This window comes from Malurus melanocephalus, unplaced genomic scaffold (genome assembly GCF_030028575.1).
Source record: "Malurus melanocephalus ecotype Western Australia unplaced genomic scaffold, MMel_1.1 scaffold_203, whole genome shotgun sequence".
In the NCBI taxonomy this organism is placed as follows: domain Eukaryota; kingdom Metazoa; phylum Chordata; class Aves; order Passeriformes; family Maluridae; genus Malurus; species Malurus melanocephalus.
The window spans coordinates 742,067-766,705 of NW_026623435.1; the positions used below are offsets into that span (position 1 = coordinate 742,067).

Here is a 24,639-nt window from a genome sequence, read left to right on the forward strand (position 1 = left end):
TGGCAAGGTCAGCAGTGATTCTGTTTTTCTAAAATGAGATTCCGGCAGATCTGTGAAGTGGGTACACATGAGCTTTTGGATCTGCCGTGTGTGGAAATAGAACGCCGGTGCCTTTGCCATGCCCGTTTTATTGTTGGGAGCTGAAAACAAATGCGGACGGGGCGGCGGTATTTCCCAACGCCCCGTGGCCAGCTTGGGTCTGAGCGCGTTTGGAGCCGTGGGCCGGACAAGCCTCCGGGGGTGATGAGCAGCCCGGGCACGAGTGGGCGCACACGCGAGGCTAGGGGAGTCCCTGGCCAGGGGCGGGGCCGGGGCGCGGCCGTGCGCTTTGTTCGCCGGAGCGGGGACCGTGCGCGCCCGCGGGGCCCGGCTGCGTGCCGGCGGGTGCTCGCGCCGCCCGGGTCCCCGCGCCCGCGGGACGAGGGTCATGCCCGGTGGCGGGTAGGGAGAGCTGCACCCCCGCCGGGACCGGCACCGGACCGGGAGGCGGCGCGGCCCGGCGCGCTGTCGACTTGGCGCGACCGCGCAGCGGCGGGGAGCGGCCGCACGCACCCTCCCTCCGTCGCAGGGGCGAGCGCGCTCGTGGCGGCTTCTCCGAGTGCGCCCCCCGCCCCCCGAACCCCCCCTGCGGGGGCTGATGGTTCACAAACGTAGCTCGTCCCCGGCTGACGTTCCCATAGACGGGAGCTTGCCGGCGGAGCGGAGCAGCCCGGCCCTGCTGGGTGCTAGCTCCCGCGCTCGGCGCTGACCACCCCGCCGGGGGGATGCTGCCCCTCCGCTCCGCGCTTCTACCCAAGCGCTACCGCGGCGGCTCGGCTCCGCGCTCGCGGCCGGGCCTCGCGGCCGCACGAGCAACGGCGGCAGGAGGAGGAGAAGGGCGTGGCGGCGGCGGCGGCGGCGGCGGCGGCGGCGGCGGCGGCGGCGGGTCCCCCGCTTTGGTCCCGCGGGGCGGCGCCGGGTCGGTGCGGGTGCCGGTCCGGCGGCGCGGGCTGGGGTCACCGCGGGCTGCCCGGAGGGGGGCGGAGCAGGAGCCGCTGCGCCCGAGCGCGCGCTGGCCGGTAGGGGCCGCTGCCGCTGCCCGCAGGGCGCGGGGAGGCGGGGCCGGCGGGCGCGGGGCGAGGCCCAGTCGGACGGCGGCGGCGTCGCTCCTGTTGGCCCAGCCGGCGGCAGCTATGGCGGCCGTACTGTCCCCGCGCCTCTGCGACAGTGACCCAGCCACRCCCGGCGCGCAATCCCTCAAGGTGAGAGAGGGCGGCGGCGGCCCCGGTGCTGCGGTGCTACAGCCGCCTCGGCGGGAGGCCTCGCGCGGCCCCCGCGCCTGGGCGTCGCGACCCGCTCCTCCCACCCGATCCCCCAGCCCCGGGCTCACCTTGCGCCCGCCGGGGGAGCCGGGCGGCGGCGGGCGGTCTCCTGCGCCCTGGGCATAACTTTGAGCGCGGGTCTGGGGCCGTTTGCCTGGGGCCGCTCTCCTTCCCAAAAGTCCCTCGGCGTCTTCCTGGGGGCGGTGCGGCAGCTTGGTCCTCAGCGCGGCAGTGCCGCAGCCGGGAAAGTTTGTTTCTGGTCGCGGGCAGTTCCGCGTTGGCTCTGCCGGCTGCTTCCGCGCATCCCAGATACCGCAGGCACTTGTGGCGCCAAGGACTCGCGGCTMAGAACGGCCGTCGCTCTTCGAAACACGTCTCGGATAGTTCAGGCTTCTCAATCGCTCGGTAAAGGAGGGTTATGTCGGTTTTATAATGATAGATGTACCAGAAGTTTGTAACGTCACCATGTTTCATAAGGATTAGCAAGCTATTTAAAGAAACATGCGTTTTCAGGGAGAAAGGGACTTTTTTGGCAGTATATGACTTGTCATGTAAAGAAAGCCACAGAACTACCCCTTATTTTCCTTTTTTTTTTTTTTTTTTTTTTTTTTTTTTTTTTTTTTTTTTGAACAGTAAGTGTGGTTGAGCATCACTGTGCCTTTAGATTGCAGGTGTCTTCACTTCTTATACTAGGTCGTCTGCAACAAACTGAACTTGTGTGATTGAATTTCGTGAAATTTTCAACAAATAAGAAAGCAAAGATGGAAATGGAGGACAGTGTTACGGACTCTGTTACGGATACTTACTTGGTAACTGTACCAGATCTAATAAACAAAAAACTACAAAGTAAAGGGAGAAACTGATATCAGGCACTTCCACCAAACCATCAGGTTGAGATTGGTCTTCTAAAGACTTTTTTAARTCTCTTGGAGGTTTTGGTATACCAGAGGGTTGCTTTGGCCCTGTTTCAGGTTTTGTCTAGCAGTAAAAAAGATTTGGAGTTCACTAATATTCTTGTGGGAAGTAGAGATGAACTACTGATGAGCAGCTGTGCCACAAAATACTCCAGTGCAATATTGTTTTGATTAGGGGCTGCTRCTTTGTTTGTCTGAGTTTATACAGGGTATTCTTAGCAATGCTAGAAATGGCATTACTAGAAATGGTAGTGGAGGTGCTGCATACCTGACTGTTTAAGGATGGCTGCACTAAGAAAACACAGTTTAATTAAATTTTGCTTTTCAATTTTTTATTACTGTGTGAAAGATTTTCTTCTTGCTCCTTAAAGAGGAAGAAAAAAAGTTGTAAAAAATTGTGGAATAAGTCAGAAATCCAGGTGATAAATGATTTTTGCTTACAGCCTGTCTTGTTTATAACATTGTGAAATGTTGCATAATAAAAGTAATCTTACTTGCTGGAATGTTTTTAATTGATATTTCAAGTCATATGATCAGTGAAACAAGAATGAAAGATATTAGCAAAGGTAGACGTGATAAACGTTGACATTGTTAAATAAGTAAGTGTAGTTGGGTGTGATCCATTTATTTCTGATAGGTTAATTCCTCTTGCTTAAACTTTTCACAGAAGTTAGGAAATWGATTCTTTCACTCTGATCCCCTTTAGAGATTCAATTACTTGTTCTTGGCTCTACCACTGGTTGCAATAGGCAATTCACTCAAAAATTTCTTCTTTCTGTATCTAAATTATGATCAGACAGGGTTGGTCACTAAATGCTTTGAGATTGATGATGATGTAGGTAGGAGCTGTGTAACACTATTAGACAACAAAGCAGTTAAAAACAACATCAATAGAGTCAGTGTCTTCTAGATTTTATAGAGCTCTGTGTTTTGCTCTGGTATTTTTTTCCTTCTCTTCACCATTTATTCCCATTTTGTAATATTGATCGCATGAAATCTGAATAGTGACATCTGTAAGTTAGTGTCTGAATTTTCCCTTGTAGTAGGTTTGGTCTCTTCTGTATATGTCTAGAGACAAGTTTTTGCTGCTTGCTGTAATTATAATTTTTTGTAAACTTTGTATTATKCCGTTTATTTTAACTACATGCCTATAAACTCCTGTGTTGCTTTTGATAATATTTTCCCTGATTTTATGACCATCAGCTCTCAGCAGGGGCTTGGTGTTTTTGCTCTGTGCTTGCCTTTGGTTTGGAGTGCTACTCTGATTAAGGGCCAGAGGTGGTTTACGTCATGAATTATGAACTTGGTGGTCAGAGCTAGAGCTCTGTCTACTAAGAACTCTGCCTTCTTACCACTTCTCTGGGTGAGAAGCCACTCAGTTCTCCTTCGGGACTACCCTGAGTCAAACAGGCAGTTTACAACAGAAAATAGTTTGTAAAAATAGTTATGTAAACAGAAAATAGTTATGTAAACTATGCTGTGAGTTATTTGTTAAGGCTGTCATAGAATGGCTTAGCAGTTCAAGTATATTTGTATTGTGGACTGCATTGCAATATTTTTTGGTGTTTTACATTATCTTCTGAGTACTCGTAATTTTTTTAATATTTATTTTCATTTCAGGATGACACGGAAGAAAATTCCAATGATGGCAGCCAGCCATCCAAAAGACGGCGTATGGGCTCAGGGGACAGTTCTCGGAGCTGTGAAACTTCCAGTCAAGACCTTGGGTAATACCAATTCCCACTTTTTTCTTGCAAGTCTGACTTTATTGTTCAGTACACCTAAGTGTTAGCTCTTTCTTCTTGTGTATTCATATATCTTTCTGAATTGAGGTGATGTCATATAAATAGCTAGCTGTCTCTTGTTCTYAGCATATTTTAAGATGTTTTATTTTAAAATACCACAAAAAAGAGATATATCTGATTTAYGATCAGAAGCACAGTTTACATGTTTTTAAAACATTGCATACTTGAATGAATTTTGACCCTCTGGTAGTTGCTTTTCCTGATGTCCTCTCCATTATGATGGATATCACTTTGTTCTTTGCCTTAGCATGTTAATAAATGATGATTTAGAGAAATATACGTAAAGTTAGGTGTAACAAAACAACTTTTGAAAGAGTTTAACATGATGCAGTGTTCTAAAGTGCTTGTCCAACCTTGTAGTTACTGTTCATTTACATAGAAATAACTGATTTTCTAGAAATATAAGTTTCCTTTTTGAGGATTGTTGTGATTTTTTCTAACATTGTTCTTATGCTTAGGTATAGTTACTTTCCTGCTGAAAATTTGATAGAATACAAATGGCCACCAGATGAAACAGGAGAATACTATATGCTTCAGGAGCAAGTCAGTGAATATTTGGGTGTGACTTCTTTCAAGAGAAAATACCCAGGTATTTATTTTTTATAGTTTTTCTTCTAACAGCTTGTGTCTGTAAACAGTTTGAATGTAGTCTGTGTTTCTTTGGTTATAGGATGAGCTAACTGTTCAATRAAAGACCCAGCAAAAGCAGACCTGGATTATACATATTGTACTTTGTATTTTTGTTATTGCCATATTCAAAATGTATCCAATGGTTTTCGAAGTAATATAAGTCTGTGGTATTACCACTGAAAATTTGGGAATAAGTTTGATTTGGGGGCTAGATCAGCAAATACCTTTTTGAAAACTGATGTCAATTTTCTTTTTAAGTGATTTGTTGGTAATTTCTTACTATATAACTGTGTCTTTGTATTCTGTTTCCTGAAATTGTGGTAACATTTCCACAGTGGAAAGTTTTTAAAAAACAAAACATGATTGTGGAGGTTGTAGTATTTCAGCCTTCATTATTGTCTCGGTTTGAAAGACAGGTATTTGCTAATGAAGGCAGGGCCCCACCTTGGAGTGGTGGATATGACCCCCCCCCTTCCCTCCGAATTATTATAGCTTTGAAAAAAATCACGGGCTTTCAGGCAGGAATATGGGTAAAAGGGAATAACAGTTTTTACTAATATATATGTATATAAATAACAAGGTGAAACAAGTAACAATAACAATCGCAATAACCAGCCCAGTCCCCAACCCAGTGGCAGCCTTACAGAGACACAGTCTCCCTCTTGGCGAAGTTACAGTTTTGTTGGCAGGGACGCTGCTGGCTCTCGGCTGGGCAGGGCGGGTGCGACCATTCTTCGGAGGCTGCAGGGGACGTGGTGGCGCGGGTCCTGGCTGTCTCAGATCTCCCGCGGCTTCGATGATTGATACAAAATGGCAGAGGTGGATGGAGAAAAGTTTCTCTGCAAAACTCACAGCGGAAAATGCCGGTGCTCTTCTGGACAGCAAGAAACCCAGGATGGCAAAAAAAAGACGAGCAGGAATCTCGCGGCTGCGAGATGGGATGGAGCAGAGTTCACCCCCCTGAAGCTGGAATCCCCGGCCAGGCACAGGAGAGAAAAAACCATGGTGCAGCAAGCAGGAACCCCCTCTCCGCGAAGCCGCGAAAACCAAACTCCCAATCTCCCCCCCACCACACAAAAGCTCTCTCTGAGCGCTTAGCCAGACCATTAGGGTGTGGCATAGGTATCATTGTCTTTTTAATCACCCAGCAATTAAAAGGATGACTGGCAATTAACGTATCCCAGCAACAAATGGGGAAGAAAAAATTCCCAAAGAAAGGGAACAAAAGGAGAAGAATTTTAACCCACAACAATTATTCAGAAATGTCATCTGGTTCTTTTGTTGGGAAATTTATTTTTAAAAGTCATGGTAAAATCAAAAAGACTGTCCTTTCAGTGCTTGGTAGAAATTTCTGAATTTATATATCAGCGTTCTTTAGTTTTTCTGTAAATCATAACTATAGGCAGGGTCTTGACCTACTATACGTCAAGAAAATGTACCATGTCACTGCATTGTTCATTAAATTTAAAAGTAATTTATGAAGTTGTTAAGTTTCTTGTAATAGTAGTATAATACAGACTAGCTTCCTGGAAACAAAATTCATACATATGAAACAAATACTTCAGCATTTTAATAGGGAAGTTTCAGTAACTGCACACTTTTATTTCTCTTTTTTGTTTTCTTTGGAGATTTAGAAAGGCGAGATTTATCTCACAAGGAGAAGCTCTACCTCAGAGAACTAAATGTTATCACAGAGACTCAATGCACACTAGGTAAGAAAACAATTTGTTAAACTCCTTATTACAGTATAAAAAGTATGGCATACTGAAAAAGRGGGTTCAATTTGGTAGAGAAGAATTGCATCCCTGTCAACTGAAAACATAAATTGTGAAATTAAAACTAGTTTATTATTAACTTGGTTAAGTGACCATGAGGTATCAGATTTAACAGATATATTTTTGATGTAATCTAATTACTTAAAGGGGAATTTACTATAAATTAACTTCTAGAACCTTTGTCTCCTAGAAAAGAGACCATCGTAATTGTATGATCTCTTATATATATCCATTAGATGTTTAGATTTACAGGGCGGTATATATTGCATATATACATGGTGTAAAACATCACATACCTATGTATGTGATATTTTACATGGTCTCTTTGTATGCGTTAGTCTTACTTTGTTGCAACAAACATCAGTATAGCTTAAATGTTACATTGTACCTCATGTATCCAGCAGAGATGTATGCTGAGCTAACTAGCCCTGTTATAATCAGTGGTAGTAACATAAATCATTCCATGTTGTCATCCATGTTTAGACATTCGTTGTGTTGGAACCTTTAGGGGAGGAGTTCTGCGTTTTAGCTGCAAAACTGAAGCATTCTGACTTCTGAACTTGAAATGCTTTAATTTGGGAGTCAGGAGTCTGTGCGCAGTTTGCTGCTTTGAATTGCTTTCATAGTGATTCTTCCTTGATTTATATAGACACATTGTGGAAATCCTGTAATTTCGGTAAAGGTTCTGCAGCTTAATGAACTTGTCACTTCTCCAGCATTGGAAACTGAACAGTACACCAGGTCCCACCTAAAACAAACGTTTTTCCTCACCAGTGAGTTTAAGTAGGTGGTTGAGTCAGTGCAGAGGGGTCTGTAGCAGTAAGTAATGACACGAGCCTTGGGTACAAGCAAACTCCTAATCAGCTTTGAAAGCTAAATGGCACAAGTTGACTCCTTCCTGAGAAAGAGAAACGTTGTGCACAGCAGGTTTTTGTCTTTAGCTGCTCAAAAACTTTGAGTTGGTCATTGTGTGATATAAATAACCTACAGTTACTTTTTCCAGATAGCATCATGATTGCTTTTATTTATTCTAGGTCTAACAGCTTTGCGTAGTGATGAAGTAATTGATCTTATGATTAAAGAATACCCTGCCAAACATGCTGAGTATTCTGTTATATTGCAAGAGAAAGAACGGCAGCGAATAACAGATCATTATAAAGAGTATTCTGTAAGTAATTATAATTTAAGTTAACCAAATCTGTAATGTGAGTGTGAGAAAAGGCTCTTCTCAAACTGATTGTGAATGTATGTGAATTAATGAAATTGTTTTTTATTCCAGCAAATGCAGCAGCAGAATACACAGAAGGTAGAAGCCAGTAAAGTTCCAGAATATATTAAAAAAGCTGCCAAGAAAGCTGCAGAATTCAACAGCAATTTAAACCGAGAGCGGATGGAAGAAAGAAGAGCCTATTTTGATTTACAGACACATGTAGGCAGATTTAAATTTGAAGTTCCCTGCTTAGTTTAGTGAAGTTAGGTTTGGTAACATTTCAACTATTATCTGGGGGGTTGATTATTGTTTCAGTCATGGAGGGGCTTACGGTTTTGCTGTTAAATGGGTAATACTGCTAAAAATAATAATCTCAAATATATTTAATCTGCTAACTTTTTTAACCAGAAGATACCTGTCCATGACAACTCTAAAAATTTCAGTGTTATTTTGTTATCGTGTCTTTATTCTGATAGTAGCATAAGTGGTTTATTTATTCATATAAATGGCTAATTTTTCTTTTGAATACCTCCGAAATTTTGCCTGACAATACCTGAAGTAAAAAGAAAACAACTTATTACCCAGAAGTGTGCTGCCTGTCAATATTATGCCCTTGTTTATAGTTAAGGGTTATGTTATTTCTGTGTTGCATATGTTACATGCCTCTGATTGATTTAAAAAAAATAATCTGGTGTTTTGAAGTCGTACTGTTCTGCTTCTGTAAAGATATTAAAGCAAAAATTTTCTCTGCAAATTATTACATGGCAGACAATTAGAAAAAGTTTTTATTTTCCTTGTATTGACCCATGATAGAGACAAGCTAGTGGATAATCACTTCTATTTCCATGTAAGACAAGGAAGAATTATGTGTAAGCTTGTCTTTTCCATATATTTATATTATTAATGGATTTTTTTAATAGTACAGTCTGGTTTCAGAATTAGATGGATGTGCTCTTTCGTAGTACTAAAGCAATATGGACCAACAGCAATAACCCATGCTAAAGGTGTCGGTCACAAAAATTAATGTTTACTGTTTCAATTGCTAGATTTTAATTTCAAAATTATTTTTATAGTATACTGTTTCGAGTGGTTTTATCTAATTTTTGTTCAGTTCACTAGACACTTAGTGATTGGATTTAATCCATAATACTATTCTGTGATTATGGTCTCTTGCCATTTAAATGAATTTAATTTCTCATGGGAGAATTTAGGTAACTGTTCTGATTTAGTAATGCTGGCAAGTTAAAATAAATGTTTGGGGGAGTAGTTGGTGAGGAATGCTCAACAGTTTGTATGTGAAACAAAAATATAATTGTTTTATATTAAACAATGCAGATTATCCAGGTGCCTCAAGGAAAGTACAAAATCTTGCCTACAGAGAGAACAAAGGTTAGTCCTTATCCAGTGGCTCTCATACCCGGCCAATTCCAGGAGTACTACAAAAGGTATTTTAAAAGCATTCCAACTGCCAGTTCTGTTGCACTGATCTCTTTTGTCCACATCTAGCAGGTGGAAAGCTTTTCAGTGTCTTTACTGTAAGGTTGCAAATCAATGTTACGTTTGACACACTTGCTAGTCTTCAAAGATGCATAGTATGAGAGCTTAGGTCAACAAAACAGTACTGACTGCAAGACCACTGTCTGCTGATGTATTGCAGTGGCTGAGATTTGACTTGCTCAGGTGTTTACCATGGTATAATGAGACATTGATTTCACTCCTGCTACTCTCATGCACTGACTTATTTGTCTCTGCATGTGTGCTAAAATTAATGTTTCTGTATCAAAGTGTTGTAATGGTGGCTTGTGATCACATGTCTTCTGTGTGACAGTTGCTGTTCTTTCTAAAATTTTCAGAAACTCCTTAAAAATTTTTTGATTGGTCTTGTGGGTTAAGTTTGATGTTGGATTTGTAAGTGGAAGAGAAAGACGTTGCAAGCTGCATGTTTACATTTCATCAAAAACATGTTGCTTGACTGTTGACATAAATTTAAGATGTTACTAGTGACATGCTACCATTAACAAATGCATACAGATTTTGCTGAAGTCTTACTATTGTTCAATAGAGGTGGTATTTATCCTGTATGTATGTTAGTTTTCTTTAGAGAAGCTATTAGTCTGCATGTGCCTTGTTCCTTCCAGTATATGTTCATATAGCCCACTCCAAGTTTGCATGTTACAGGATGTTCCCAAAGGACTTTAATTTTATTAAATTAATTTAATTTAAATGACTACGTATTTTGTTTCTTTTGAACTTGTAAGCTGCAAGTTAAACTGCTTTTCCATCTCATTGAAGGACACAACCTTTCAAAATATGCACCAAAATAGTACCCCGTTCTTTACGGTTTGTCCTCAGCAGAAAGAGGACTTTCATTTTTTTTCTTAGTCTTTAAGGTTAAAAAGAAAAGGGGTAGATTATGCAGGTTAAGCTGTATCTGGCCATAAGCAGATCAATCAGATCTTTACATTCTTCCAAAATTTTATTTTTATATGCTTTTTTTTTTTTCTCAGTAATTGGATATACAGCTGTATTCTTTGTTTCCTTTGCTTTGGACATGTTTGTGTGCCCTGGGTTAGAACTGTACACGTTACAGGGCATTGTACATTCGTAAACAAAAGTATGGTCTGTTAGGCGTAGTAACGTGRATTGGTTAAAACTTCGCAAATACACCCTCCTGTGTTCCATGAATATCTACTCTACAAAGCAGACAAGTACTATACATGGTGTCACATGTAGGGGGAGAAATTAGTGTGTTTTCTTTGTTTTCAGAACTGTGTATTTTTATGTGCCTTCCTGAAAAAAAGGAGACTTTCTCAGTGAAGTCCCTGTATACTGTTACTTCCTACTTAAGCGTAATGTACACATGAATGAATTAATTTTATTTATTTATTTAACTTTAGATATTCTCCAGATGAACTTCGTTACTTGCCATTAAACACAGCTCTGTATGAACCTCCTTTGGATCCAGAGCTGCCTGCATTGGACAGTGATGGAGATTCAGATGATGCAGAGGAAGGGCGAGGTGATGAAAAACGGAAAACCAAAGGCAATTCGGTGAGACAAATTGAAAGTTTTCTTGAACAAAAAAAATCCTTTCCCTTCACTTTTGTTAGTTTAACTAGTTTCTGAGTAGAATCTTCTAACATTTGCAAAATGAAGGGAAGACTTTTTTTAGTGCTTCTGTTTTATTTCATAACATTGCTCTCTAGCTTCATTTGGTCCAAAGTAAATTGAGCAAATACTTGAAATTTCAGGCTTTTTTGGGTTTTTTTTTTTGGTTTTTTGGTTTGTTTGGGGTTTTTTTGTTTGTCTGTTTTTTCTTATTTTTTTTTTGTTTAATTAGTTTTGTTAAAAAAACTTTGAAGAAACTTCCCGGTGCAGCTCTTCATTATGCCCTTTTTCCCAAGGGGAAGTTGCTAACATTCTAACATTTCTGAGGAGAAYGAACACTATAGTTCTAGTCACAGTATATTTGAAGTCCCACAGAATCTCTCCCTAAAGCAAAGGTGTTGATAACCTCATAACTTTTTCTTTTTGTGACATAGAAGTGCCAGTTACTCAGCATAGAAACAGTTACTTTATTCCAATTTAAAAGGAAGATAAAAGACTCTGGGTTTTTTTGCTTTACAATACATCTTTAAAAAGATACTTATCTTCTCTCCACTTACACAAATGCAAAATTAACTGTTACTTGAAACTGCAAAGAAACTTTCACATACGTACCTTGATAGCATTTTAAATGCTCGACAGCCAGCTGAGTTTCAGATGAGCTGAGTACAACTGAACCATTGGTGTATTGGTGCAGTTTGTACCTTGCTGACAACCTCCTTCCAGATGTTTAACCATAGTTTTAACAGCAGTGGAATGTCACTGTGCATTTAACAATTTCTAGCATGATTGATTAACATGTTTGACGGTGGATATGTCTAATTCTAAATTTTGCCATATAAATATTTATCTTGCTTGAATTTTGTAAGATACTTAAAACTGAACAAGAAAGGAAGAGGTCAATTTTTAGGTTAACAAATGAGATAGAGCTGTTTAATACACTGTTTCTACTTTGAGAAATAGTGCTTCATTTTTGAGAAGAAGCAGTCATATAAACATAGCATGCTAAATGTCAACTCAGATTTTTGGTTTAATCACACTCCAGCTTTTTTACAGTTGGTCTTTAACAGCTTTTTCCCAGTTTCCTTTTCCACTGACTATCATTCTGATTAATGGTAAAGAAAAGTAACTGGATCAATCAGACTGTCCTTTGATTTTCAGAGGTTCAGAAATTGTTTTTGTAACAGAATGCAGAAGGAAAAATGTCCTTGAGTTTGGGAAGTTTAGAGAAGTATGGAAAACTGGTAATCAGATTCCTGTGAAGTGGTTTTGGCTATAGGAGCAGGGGTTCTTAGGTGGTTAGTCATTGAGAGGGCATATAGTTCAGAAAAAACACAAAGTGGGACATTGTCAGATATGGGCTACCTACCATCAGATCTCCCTGGTGAGACCCACAATATGCTTTATACCTTTTCCTTTTTCACCCTCCCCCCGTTGTTGGGGTTGGTAGCAGTTTTCTTGTTCTGTAGTGTTTCAATAGGTCTGTCCAAAACAACTCTTTCCCTAAAATAATCATGAAAAATACCATTTCTTGTTGCCACACAGTTTGATCTGCTTTTATGTTACGCTCCTCCATTTGCCCTGTTTCTGTTTTGTCTATTTTGATTTTAGAATCTGGGGCACAGGCTGATTACAACTGCATTTTTACAGAGTGTGTTTTACTACAGGGCACCATTGTTATTTGGCCTGTTGGGTCTTATTGTAGTAAATGTGAGTAATCACACTACTTCATTCTGGAGCTTTTTGGAAGCCTATATTAACACTTTTCTGAGAAAAGTCTTGTGCTGCTGCTCTTAATTATGCTTACATTGATCTCTCACCCTCTAAACCTCTTCCCCTCTTTCTTGCTCCCTCATTCCTCAAAAAAMCCCCCTATCTTTAACTGCAAAATAAATTCTGTTGTTTGGTTCTGTATTAAATATGCCGTGTTTTGCCATTGATGGCATTCTTCTGTTACAGTCCAAATTAAATATTTAGATTGCTCCTGGTGGAAATAGTAGATGAGGGTGGCAGAAAAAAACCTTCATATGTTAATTCAAGGCAGTGCTAGTATGCTTTAATACATGACAAGGGCACTTCTAACTTTTTGCTGGCCCTTTGTTTACAGCATCTTGCATTTAGTAGATTTCTTGCTGACTTCTAATGGAAAATGGTTCAAAGAATTAGACTGYTGTGCTCCCTGCACTGGTACCAACATGGAAAACATGACTGCTGTTGCTGATGCCAGTCTCTTAAACCAGAAAAAAATCATTGTTGTGAACAGAGGTATTCTAGATTGTGATAAACCCCATGCTTTTGTGGAAGGAATGACATATCCTTCTCTTACTTGGCTCTAAGGGGTATAGGAAAGACTTGTCTGTCTATCCAAAAAATAAAAAAAAAAAAATAGCTATGGTATTTTTATTATAGGACAATTCGTCTGGCAGTGTATCTGAAGGTGATTGCGCCACAGACAACCAGGAGGATTCTTTTCAGGGAAGACAAAAAACAAGAGACAAAAGTGCTACTCCAAGAAAAGATGGTTCCAAACGTTCTGTATTACCCAAATCAGTTCCTGGGTACAAGGTAGAAGAAAAAAGCCCCTGACTGAACTTTACTCACCCTGAAGTACTTGGTTTAGTCAATAATGTGTAACTTCTGCTTGCTGTACTTCACTAGCTGTTCTCCTGTTGTGTGCTCCATCTCTTTGCTTCCTTATTTCCTTTTTGCTTATATTTCATGTGGGGTTTTTCTTTACCCTAGCTGTACAGTGGCTTCCTATTGTGTTAACTTCTTAGATTCCTAGACAGTAACACTAGAAAAAGCCATTGTGGGTTTATCTCTGGAACTCTACATCTTTCTGTCTGCTTTAACATAGCAGTCAGAAGTATGGGCCAGTTTGAAGTTAGCATTCACTATCTGTTACTATTTTTTCTATTTCATATGGCAGCGTACCAAGAGACCAGTGCTGTGAAATGCAGCTGTATGGCTGAACAGAATGTTAAAACATTCATTTTAAGTGCAGCCTTTTATCCTGCAATGTTACGATGTATAGGATGGAAGGCAAAAAGCTTACTACAGCTGTATAGGCAACACTATCTAGCCACTGTAACAGTATATGGAAAATAGCTTTTTATGTAGTTCATGCTATGTAGTAACGTTTGTGGGCAATATGCTTTTATCTAAATTAGAAACCTGATGAGGTTGTTGAGACATTTCAGCTATCAAGCAGAGATTGCTAAACCTAAGACCCAAATCTTCAGTATTCCCGTATAAGAATTTAAAAACTTAAGATAAAAATACCTTCCAGTAGAAATGGGAATTGACATGCATTATTTATATGTTACTATTCTGCACACTGAGAGAAAATCTGAATAAACTGTAACACTTTTAAAGCACATAATTGTATAGTTCTGTTTCACTGAGATGAATGAGAATTTTCATTGACCTTCATGGGACCAGGAATAGACCTATAAAGAAGGAAAACACTATGTTAAGATAGGGTTGAGTGTTTACTAGTCAGGAATGCTTATTGACAGTTACAGAACAAGAAACACTTCTGTCAGTGACAAGTTGGTACATAGTGAGACTCTGTCTCAGCAAAAGTGAGTTGTTGATGGCATTTTATATTCATAAATATTTACTATCTGTATTTACCAAGTTAATAATAAAGATACAATAACTTACATTAAGAAGCTAATTTCCAGCAAGAAAGAATTGGACAGTTTTGATAAATTTCCTCTACATACAGTATCTGTACAAGTTCATAACAGCAAGCTACAGTTGCATTTTCTCATATCAGGAACTTAATAAGAAATGCGGGAACTGTGGAGATTTACATTATGGTTACCGCATATATATATATTTTTTATATGTAACTTTGCAAGAAGTTGTAGACAAAGAATGCATTTCAGTATTCCCATGAACATGAAATCCAAAGATGAAGGCTGACATTTTACTCTAGCTTTGTTTACCTTGACATTAGAGACTTGTGTGCCACTGGTTTACAGAAGTTCCACTTAGCTGTAAGATGCCCAAGTGTTTGATTAGTCCAGTCTGTTTAATGGCTTTATGAATGCGTAGAGAGAGAACTGATGGAGCAGAACTTTCAGCAAAGTTTTGAATTTAAAATTGTAGAAGAGCAGTCATAGTATACAGCACTGCATTTTGGAAGTGGATTCACATAGTAATTACTTATTGGTTCAAAATCACTGATTCTGTCAGTAACAAGGTCTTACTGTTAACTTACAGTGCTACATCTTTGCAATGTCAACATACCCTGCCTGCATCAACCCTCAGGCTGTTAAGTCAGGGGTGGTGATGATGTGTTGGGCAGGTGAGAGGATTGGCTTTCTTGTTTGTGGGAACATTTGAAAGCTTGCAATAAGCCAAATCACATGAGCTGTTTTAACTGGCAAGACAGAATGATTCTTTTTGTGAGTCTATAAAAATACCAGATAACAATATACCTACCGTATATGCCTAAATGTTAAGGCACTTTGAGCTGAAAGCTTAACTGATTCAAAATGTTTTCCCTGTGAAATCTTTATAATACTTTTGTTCTATATTGTTCTCTAATATTGGACTATTTTTGTAGGACAGTTATCTTTTGCTTACATGTAGTTAAAATGGAAGGATAATTGCTATGGCTTCAGCATACATGTGTATAATTATAGCCACATTATGAGTATTAGAGGATTCCATACATTTCCACTGAGTTATTTTTGAGTAAAAGAAATACTGCATTTTATATGGAATTTTTTCTATTGTCAGTTCTTTAACAAAGAATTATTAGCATCTGTTTAACATTTTGTCATGCTACAAGTAGCAAGTCTGTTACTTAAGGACTGACTACTGCAATTGCACACACAGGGTAATGTTAAAAGTACAGGAGATTTTTTTGCACATAAAATGGAAATGTATTGAGTATCTTTATTTTGCAACACTTCTGTTTTGGGTCACTGTATATGAAAATGTAACACTTTGCATTCAGAATAGGATGTTATAAAAACGGTGTAGTTGGAAAGCTTACTTTGAGAGCTGCAGCACAGCTGCATGGAAGTGAAAACCTACATAGCACACAGTCTTCATTTTGACCCTGCATTCATTTCTCTCCTATCTTATCCCAAGAATATGAGGATGTAGAAAGCAAAATGTACTTCTAATGATATGGGATATCATGACTTTCCATTTGGAATTGACAGACTTTGTTACAGCTTTTTTTCTAAAAGCCGTTTATGGTGATAGAACTGAACTGGATTAAAATCTGAATAGTCTACTATTTTCTTTTCTTTTTCGCTTTTGTAAAAATACTTCCATGCTGTTGGAACTTTATTCCTAATAGGCTGTGATTCTCAGCCTCTCCAATATGCACCATTTCTAGTGCATACAGTTTAGTGAACTAAGACTAAATGAAAGCATTGTTAATAAATGCATCTATATCAATGTCCACCTTGAGAATTATGTGTAAACTGCACATACCTGTAACACTAGTATGTGTCCAAACAGCAGCTTGCTTTGGCTGGAGTACTGGGGAGTGTGCTGTTTTATAGTGAAGGCAGAAAAATACAAATCTGTGATGAGCCAGAAGTCTGATTAGAAAAGCACAGTTGCTGTTCTAGAAAGGCTTGGCTTCTTATAAATAGATTCCAAATATTAAAAAAAAAATATAGCCTAAACGATGAAAGGGTAAATGCTGTCACACTGACAAAGTTTAAGCATGTAGCACTTAGGTGGGAGGAGCAGGGTATAAAGGTATACATGTAGGACACGTAGTATAGTTAACAGTAAGAGTTTATATGTGGGTTTGCTTCCACTATATTTATTATTTTGTAGAGATGTTTGTGAATGTTAGACTTCTTTTACTGTTTTATTATATTTATGTATAAAACAGGTTGACTTTGCTTTTTTAAAATAAATAAGCAAAAAAGTGTCTATGAATGCCTCTGTCATCTTTTGAAGGAAATTACCTATAAACATCTGGTGTGGTGTCTGGCTTTCTTGAATAAAACTCCTTGGACCAAACAATGCGAAGCAGGCTGTAGCCATGTTTTGACATAAAAAGCTGATTGAAAACTTCAGTAAACTYGAAGCAATAATTATCTTGCTAGTTGCTATCAAAAGGTGGCTGGGGAAATAAACACCCTTAAAGATAAGTTGTATTGTGAAAGATCTTTGTAATTATTTTAAAATATATATACATGTATATATACATACATACGTGTATATATATTTGTATTTTCAGTTTTTTTAACCCTGTTCTATCCACATGGGGTTGGTAGTTCGCTGGGACTCTCCTTGCTTGCTGACACACTATTTAGAAGAGGATATGCCTTCAGATCCCTCTACTAGCTGGGTCTTTGCAGCAATATTGTTTTCTAAAACTGGCACTAGTCAGCTTTACATCAGCGAACACTACATCAATTGTACACTACATTTTTCACTCCTTTCGTTATGCAGGAGTCAAAGCTCAACAATGTAACTACTGCCATGTTTCTGAAATTAGGAATGCATTACTTTTTCCTCAGGCCTCATCAGGATGAAACCGTTGGTGTGTCTGTGGAGTTGGGTCAGAATTGCATAGATATTCCACACTGTACCAGCCTGCTATTTCTCTTACCCTTTAAATGGATCTTGTGGACACAGACACACTCCAGATGATCACTTAGAAAAATAATGAATGTAAATCTGTAGTTAAACTGAAGGCTCTTTCTTACAGTGATTGACTGGATACTAGAAGGAATGGTAAAAGAAATAAACTCTGTACAATATAGCTAACCAGATAATTTGAAACCCAAAATAAAAAAAAAATCAAAATTATTGCTTTAATAACTAATTTTCTATATTTAGGGATGAATGTAATGCAAATAGAAAAATATAATTTCCTTCATCAACAGGAAATCCACGTAGAAGTTCATAAAGTACTCTATATTGGAAGAATCTTGCCAAAGTTTTTTGTCCTGTGTCACATTTAGTTTACCGCAAAGAGAATGCTAGCTGATGAATTAGTAGGAAGAGGCAAGTACGTGCTTTTGATCCAACTGGACTTAGATATAAATGACCATGTATAACAAATGCAAAACTTTAGGTAGTTAAATTATGTTTTTCAGTGAGATTGTTTGTCAATGATTGTCATGTTTTTCAGGGTTCACACATCCTAACAGATAGTTTATGAATTTTAATAGTTAAGGAGGTAGATGACATTTCCTGTTGAATCTGTAAATTCTTTTGGAATGAATTTATAGCCCTCTTCTACCCTTCCAGCCAAAGGTCATACCAAATGCTATATGTGGAATTTGTCTGAAGGGTAAGGAGTCGAACAAGAAAGGAAAAGCTGAAGCTCTTATACGTTGCTCCCAGTGTGACAACAGTGGTAAGTATCTACATACAGTAAATGGATTCCTAAGGGAGTTTGACACATATTTTTGTGGACTTATTTGGTGTACTCCATGTTTAGCAACAGCTCAGTTGCCTTTTCTGTTCTTTGTTAAGACTCCATCTCTCTTTCATGTTCTCTGTAGTCGCACACTCAGTGCATTGTGGGATCTCACTAGGAGGTGAGCTAAGCTTCACATTCAGTAAAAGCAAACGGTCTAACTAATTTTAAGTTTCATTTCAGGCATAAAAGTAATAATACTGGTTTTAATCTAGGCCACCCTTCTTGCCTTGATATGACCCCGGAACTTGTTGCTATGATTAAGACTTACCCTTGGCAATGTATGGAGTGTAAAACATGCATTATATGCGGGCAGCCTCACCATGAAGAAGAAATGATGTTCTGTGATGTATGTGACCGTGGTTATCACACTTTTTGTGTGGGGCTTGATGCTATCCCTTCAGGTAATAAAGTAAGAGTTACTTGTTCCCTTCACACCTCCTCTGAGTTCTGGGCTCTCTCTCAGAATTAATACATGCATTGCTTTTGAAAGAATAGTTTAAAACAAGTGTGAGAGGTAAGAGCAAGAAATATTCTAGGAAAACATTCACACTGTAGGACCTGATTTTTTTTACTAAGCTTTATTTCTGTATATTTGGTTGTACAGTTAAACCTGGCAATTCCTGTGTAGGAAATATAATTGGCTTTTACAGCATAATGCAAACAGGCTCACTCAGAACTTTTTTTTTTCCATATCCACAGAATACTGAGATTACCTCTTTCTGTTGAAGAAACCTGTAAAAGAAATTGTATTGCTGTTTTAGGTTCTAAATGAAATAGTTGTCTCAATATTTATAAACACCTCTTTAAACCTTTTCATTCTTTTTTAATCTTAAAACATCAAAACTGGAACAGAAGTACCTCCATGGCAGGCAGACAGGCAGCCTGTAGCTTTAAATTTCTCAGTCACTTGTATCATCTGGCCAACTCAGGGCAGTAGAAAGAAAATAGCAGCTGCTACTGTTGCTTTATATGTAATTCTAAGTCCATGGTAAGTTCATTAATACATATTCAGCGGCACTGACAGTGACTTGCCTTTACAGTGCTTAAAAGACACTGTAGTGTCCCATTTGGGGAGCACTGGAGCTAGCTGTCACTTTAGTATAGGTTCTGTGGCTGATTTCATTTTGAGGCTAACATAAGAATGTAAACAAATAAATTGTATGTCTGCAAAACTACAAAATTACCAAAGCAGCCTTTGATTCCAGCTATGTTGCAGTATGATCAGTTAAATGCTTCCTCAACTGCCATTCACTTTTGCTCTGGGTAACTTAATTACCTCGACCTGTAGTCATTCACTTGAAAATATGACTGGCAAACTCAAGCATCGTTTGTCAAACTCTTACCTAATAAYCACCTCCTTGGCAGTGCTGGCACTTTCTGAGGTCCATGAAGAATGGTGTAGCCGGTAGTTACACATAATGAGTCTGCAAGGAAGCGTGAATTGGATATGCTGCTTTATAGAAAAGATGCTCAGTTTTAAAGCAAAGCACTAATTGTTTGCATTAAAAGAAATACTACAAATAGATAAGCACCTAACAAAATGGTGAAGGTTTGCCTAAATAGATGAGAGTAACAAACTTAGTTTCCCAATAATTAATAACTTTCTTTCCTTAGGTCGCTGGATTTGTGATTGTTGTCAGAAAGACCCTCCTGTACCCAGAAGAGGAGGAAGAAGGGGGAAAAACAGCAAGGAGGGCTAAAGAAGCCCCAAAAACTTGCTGTCCAAAACCTAACTGTACAAATTAAAGTGATCTTTGGGTGCTATTTAACCAACCACTTTAAGAGGAGCAATACCACTTTTTTTTCTTTTTACTAAATAAACTTTGTCTAGATAATGATTTTTTTGTTATACAAGTCACTAATGTCCTGTCAGATGTTGAGATAGGCAAGCCAAATTCCCATTCAAAAAGAGAAGTCTTTCAGTAATGAAATCTAAATTATACATGCATCGTTTGTGTAAAATTATAGTAATATACTTGTTTGTTTCAGTGCATTCATCAGTAAGCTCTGTGAAAAGTAAATTACAGAGCAGTTTAAATATACTTTATTTGCATAGCAACTGGTTACTTTAAAAGACTCGAACAAAGCAAAAAGTATTCCTGAAAAGAGTAACTTCTGAGTGGGCATGTGATGATCTCCTTATAATGCATGCAAATCCCTTTCAGCAGAAATTTTCCTTGCAAGCTAATGACTTATTCATAAATACCTGCTTAAAAAGTATCAATCACAAAAAACTCAGAAGGGAAGCGTAAGAAAGCACCCCTCAAGCCAGAGATACCTATATGCCGTGTTGTTTTTAATCAGGGATAAAATGTCATATTGTAACATAAATTAACAACAGCTGAAGGCTTCCTCTCCTTGCAGTAATAGCAAAGAAGCAACATGCACTTGATTCAGGTCATGGATTTGTAGTGGTGATGAGTGACTGGACCAACTTCTGTTTGACAGATGGCAGATGTGATGTAGAGCACACACAGTCAAAATACAGACCATCTATTCCCTTACATGATTGATTTCTGCTTCCTTCACCCTAAGCTCCTCCAATTCATAAATACTCAAACACATTACTAATTAGTTTTACTGGAAATAGTTGCTCAGAAAAGAAGCAGGTTTTATTTTTAAATATGCTCTAAATTGAGAGGGGGGCTGAAGTGCAGCAGTTTATTCATTTTTCTTTATAAAAAACAACAGAAAATACTGAATTGGAATTTATTTTCCTAAGCACCTATTTAAAGTGAACTTAACAAGATCCCAACTATACATTCATTTTTAAGCCCTGATCTCTGAAGAGTACTGCAAATATTGTGCTGGCTGCTTATTTTACATATTGGGGAGGATCTACAATATAAAATTAAATATGGCTTTTTCTCCCCACTTCCTTTCTGGTTTAGGAAATATAACCTTAATATCTCTTCAGGAAACATAACGAATGTTGAATATTACAGAAAGTCATTCATACCAATTTCACAGGTTGAAGTGTGACTTAGTCCAGTATATATCAATTTAAAAAAGAATTTCAAGTATTAATTTCAAGATTCCAATAAGTATAGTCCAGAAAACAGACTCCTCGTCCTGAGATTCATCTTCTGTAGACTGTGAGTATTTCTGGTTTGCCTCCATCTCCTCAGGGTTATAAGAAGCCTCACCAAATTGTACAACTGTTCGATCATAGTACACCTTCATTTCAAACTCACTCTCCAGGTGAGAGGGATGGCCATAAATCCCTATTCCCACGGGGCGGCGGAAGTGTGCAGGCACATGGACAATGTCTTGGCCACAAGTTACAGACTGTAACTCATACTCGTCAAAGCTGGGGTGAAGTGTCACATCAGATACGTACAAGTCTGCGTCACCTTTTAAACTCTGCATCTGAAGAACTATCTTTCCCTCGTGATTTAGTCTCAAATAGCTATAGTTTCCTGCTCCAATCTGACCTTGGACAACATGAAGAAGAACCCACTCCTCTGGTATGTCCTCTTCCTCAAAGGCATTTACCACAAAAAGTACTTGAGCTGTCATAAACACTGTCAGGATTCTTCTCCAGTGTGTTGCCATGGTCTTCAAGTTGTATTTGAACTCTTCCTGTGTCCTGTGTGCTACCTTGTGAATACAAAATACAATTCAGATTTTAGTATATTCCCTTCCTGGAAGCAATCCTTTTTTTTTTTTATTTTCCCATTTTGTTTTGTTTTGTTTATTTATTTTTGTTTGATGGTTTGGTTGTTTTTTTTTTTTTTAATATGGTAATTTTTATAAATCCTCCCTAGTCCATACAAAGTTAAACAACTTCAATTAAATGTGTTCAATAACTTACATTTTTAACAGTGACAGAAACCAGARCTAAGATTAAGAACTTTGTCAGAATAAAATGGCTTGGCTTTCCAAAACTTAAACAAAAATTAATGGAGCCAGTTTTTTTTCAACAGAACTGACAAAGTGACTTCAGTTTCATTCTACCTACATGCATGCCAAACTTGACAGATACCCAGAAGGGATGAAATACAGTAATTTTAGCTTCGGTTAAAAAAAAACAAAACCAAAAAACAGTTAAGGAAGGTTTTTGCATGACTGAAGATGCTTAACTTTATATGAGGTACTTAGGGCATCCTATTTGCTCTCCCATCCTCTCATCTCAACTTCAAAAGACAGTAAAGGTGCAATCTGGATGTGGATCTGAAGCAGTAGGCAGCCCAGCTTGCACTGGGATGGAGTTAGAAATAAAAACATTCTCTAATGAGGTAATACAATAACTTATAATCCATTTATGTATGGCTTTTTTCTAGGACCAAATGTGGTACATTTTCCTTGAAAAAAATGCATTTACTTTCAAGAAGATTTTTTTACTTTACAAACGCTCAGCTCTTTACAGCATTTGCATACAAAAGATAAGGCTGAAAGCACCAGGGCAAGGGGAAGATGGATCAAGATCAGGGCTCTTACAGTCTATTCCCTCCTTGCTGCATGCTCCCAGTTGGGCAGCCTGAGCATACCTGCCACACTCCAACCCTCTGAATAGCTGCACTAAGTCTCTGTGTGCAAAGCAGAAACCTCCAAACCCTGTTGAAGGTTTCCACAATAAACAGCTTACTGAATTTGACATGCAAATCACAGGAGCCACAAGCCTGAACATCTTCATGTTTAAGAGGAAGATTCTCATCCCCTCGTAACTTCCATAAGGACATTACAATTATCTGCAGCCAGAAAGCTGCCTGTAAAATTTTGTACCCTGTCAGCATCAAAACAAACTACATTGCTTCCACTGAGATGTCCTTTTAACGTTAGAAGCTCTACAGCTGAATGGATCTAGGGGAGGAAAAAAATAGAAAAGAAATGCCCAACAGTTTCTGTAGTACGACGTTTTCTGCCCCAGAGGCCTCTCTATTGCAAGGCCACAATTCTGCAAAAACAGCATAAAAGAAGGAGGTGTAACATTCGCTGAACCTGCCAGACTGACAAAACTCCCTCAACAGCGATAGGAAAGAACAGTCCTTTCTCTCCCTCGTATCAAGGAGCAGACTCTGTCACTTGTATATCGAAGTAGTGATGAAGAAGCCGAGTGGAGACGGGGGAGGAGCTCCACATCTGAGCAGAAAATAATTAAGTTATCTAGGAAAGAACGAAAGCGTCCTGGCGCCGACGCAGCGCTCGGGAGGAGAAGCGATTCCGAGACCTTGGACAGAGGGACGAACGAGCACCTCTGCCCGCCCCGGCTCGCCCCCGCCTGCCCACGGGCGGGACGCCCGCCGGAGGCGGCGGCGGCTCCGCGCTGCGCCCGCTGGGCGGCCCCGACGGACCCGGCGTCGGTCCCGTGTCACCCCTCCGGCCGGGGACCGGAGCACGGCTCACCTACGACCAGCCACGGGGCTCCGGCTCCGGCGAGGCCGCAGCCACAGCGAGGAAGAGCAGCCGGGACTCTGCGGACGTGCAGCAGAGCAGCGCGGCCGGGGCGCCGCGGGAAAGCCCCTCCCCGGGGCGGGCTGGGACGGGCACCGGGGCAGCGCGGCTGCCGAGAGGAGGCCGGCGCTTAGGAGCCGCAGGAACGGCGGGACGCGGCCCCCCTGCGCGTCCCTGGAGCCACTCGGGTGCTCCCGGCCGAGCCCAGCCGGCGGGGGCAGTCGCTGGGGCAGGTGCGGCCGCCGAGCCACCCGCGAAGGCCGCCGGTACCGCCGGGCGCTTACGCCCCGCCTCGGGCACAGCCGCGCCCCCGGTATCGCGAGAGCGCGCGGCGGGGGCGGGGCGCCGACGGACAGGCCGGGGGAGGGCCGGGCGAAGGCGGAGCGGCACCGGGGGGACGGAACGGGGCGGGCTGGGTACGATACGCGAAGCAGTTTTCCTTCTCGTAAACTGGAGAAGCCTTACTTAAGCTGCACTGCAAATGGATACGAAATGTTTGCTTCATGGATTAGTGATAGTTTATTTGACTATCGGTATAAACCTGACCTGAGATCACAGAACACACAGTGTGAGAGAAAAACACCCACCACTTTTGAATACCCACTGATTTCAATAATTACCTTGACTCGGCCGAGTTGCGTAAAATTGCAAGCAAGAAGGAAGGATTGAAATTGGAAAAAAAAATCTGCATGGAGTGCATGGTATTCTAAGAGATTCAAGAGAGCCTGTGTGTCACTCAAGGGCTGTCTTGTATTAACTGAGCTCATGTTCTATCTTCAAGGTCCTCTAATTTCATAAAACCCATGTAATTTGTTCTCTTCATTCCTAGCTCAAACAAACTGCGTAAGTTTGCCAAATGCAGATTCTGATAAATTTGAGCTTTTTGAAATCAGTTTTGTTCCTGTAAAGACTTTTACACTGCTTAGAACATTAAAGTTTAAAGTTACTAGACCTCATTATTGAAGTTCTTCTTACAGTGATTGAGTGCTGAGACCACTAGAAATAGTGGATGCAAAAGCCTGATATGATAAGGAACTATTCTTTCCAACAGTCTTTCATTTTCATGGATGTCAGTTCCACAGGAGGTG

At 40.1% G+C, this 24,639-nt stretch overlaps 3 protein-coding genes across 9 annotated transcripts in view; 1 reads left to right on the top strand and 2 right to left on the bottom strand.

Annotated features, from left to right (window-relative positions):
* The window catches only part of ERMARD (ER membrane associated RNA degradation), a 29,466-nt gene extending 27,740 nt beyond the window's left edge, over positions 1-1,726 (bottom strand). For all 3 annotated transcript variants that reach the window (XM_057373611.1, XM_057373610.1, XM_057373608.1), the window contains exon 1: positions 1,370-1,726. The gene's annotated coding sequence lies outside the window, so the exon portion shown is untranslated. The remainder of the gene's footprint in view (positions 1-1,369) is intronic.
* On the top strand, positions 615-19,996 carry PHF10 (PHD finger protein 10). 4 transcript variants are annotated; one of them, XM_057373613.1, is made up of 12 exons: positions 1,104-1,241; positions 3,836-3,942; positions 4,479-4,609; positions 6,279-6,362; positions 7,460-7,593; positions 7,705-7,854; positions 8,971-9,080; positions 10,533-10,686; positions 13,150-13,305; positions 17,983-18,091; positions 18,370-18,558; positions 19,772-19,996. In XM_057373613.1, exons 1-12 carry the CDS (start codon positions 1,173-1,175, stop codon positions 19,855-19,857), a joined length of 1,479 nt encoding a protein of 492 aa, XP_057229596.1. In that variant the 5' UTR covers positions 1,104-1,172; the 3' UTR covers positions 19,858-19,996. The 4 variants fall into 4 exon arrangements, with proteins under 4 accessions (XP_057229595.1, XP_057229596.1, XP_057229597.1 ...); XM_057373614.1 differs by having other exon boundaries at positions 6,285-6,362; XM_057373612.1 differs by lacking the exon at positions 13,150-13,305 and having other exon boundaries at positions 615-1,241.
* CUNH6orf120 (chromosome unknown C6orf120 homolog) lies at positions 18,556-23,863 on the bottom strand. 2 transcript variants are annotated; one of them, XR_008965826.1, is made up of 4 exons: positions 23,504-23,863; positions 21,117-21,757; positions 19,501-19,581; positions 18,556-18,889 (listed from the first exon to the last, which is right to left on the bottom strand). XR_008965826.1 is itself a non-coding variant. In XM_057373616.1 (2 exons), exon 2 carries the CDS (start codon positions 21,710-21,712, stop codon positions 21,161-21,163), a length of 552 nt encoding a protein of 183 aa, XP_057229599.1. In that variant the 5' UTR covers positions 21,713-21,757; positions 23,504-23,863; the 3' UTR covers positions 20,062-21,160. The 2 variants fall into 2 exon arrangements, 1 of the variants encoding a protein (XP_057229599.1); XM_057373616.1 differs by lacking the exons at positions 18,556-18,889; positions 19,501-19,581 and having other exon boundaries at positions 20,062-21,757.
* Positions 23,864-24,639: the final 776 nt, after the last annotated feature.

Excerpts from the sequence above, each read along its gene's own strand:
- CUNH6orf120 (XM_057373616.1), bottom strand. The coding sequence starts at position 21,712 with ATGGCAACACACTGGAGAAGAATCCTGACAGTGTTTATGACAGCTCAA.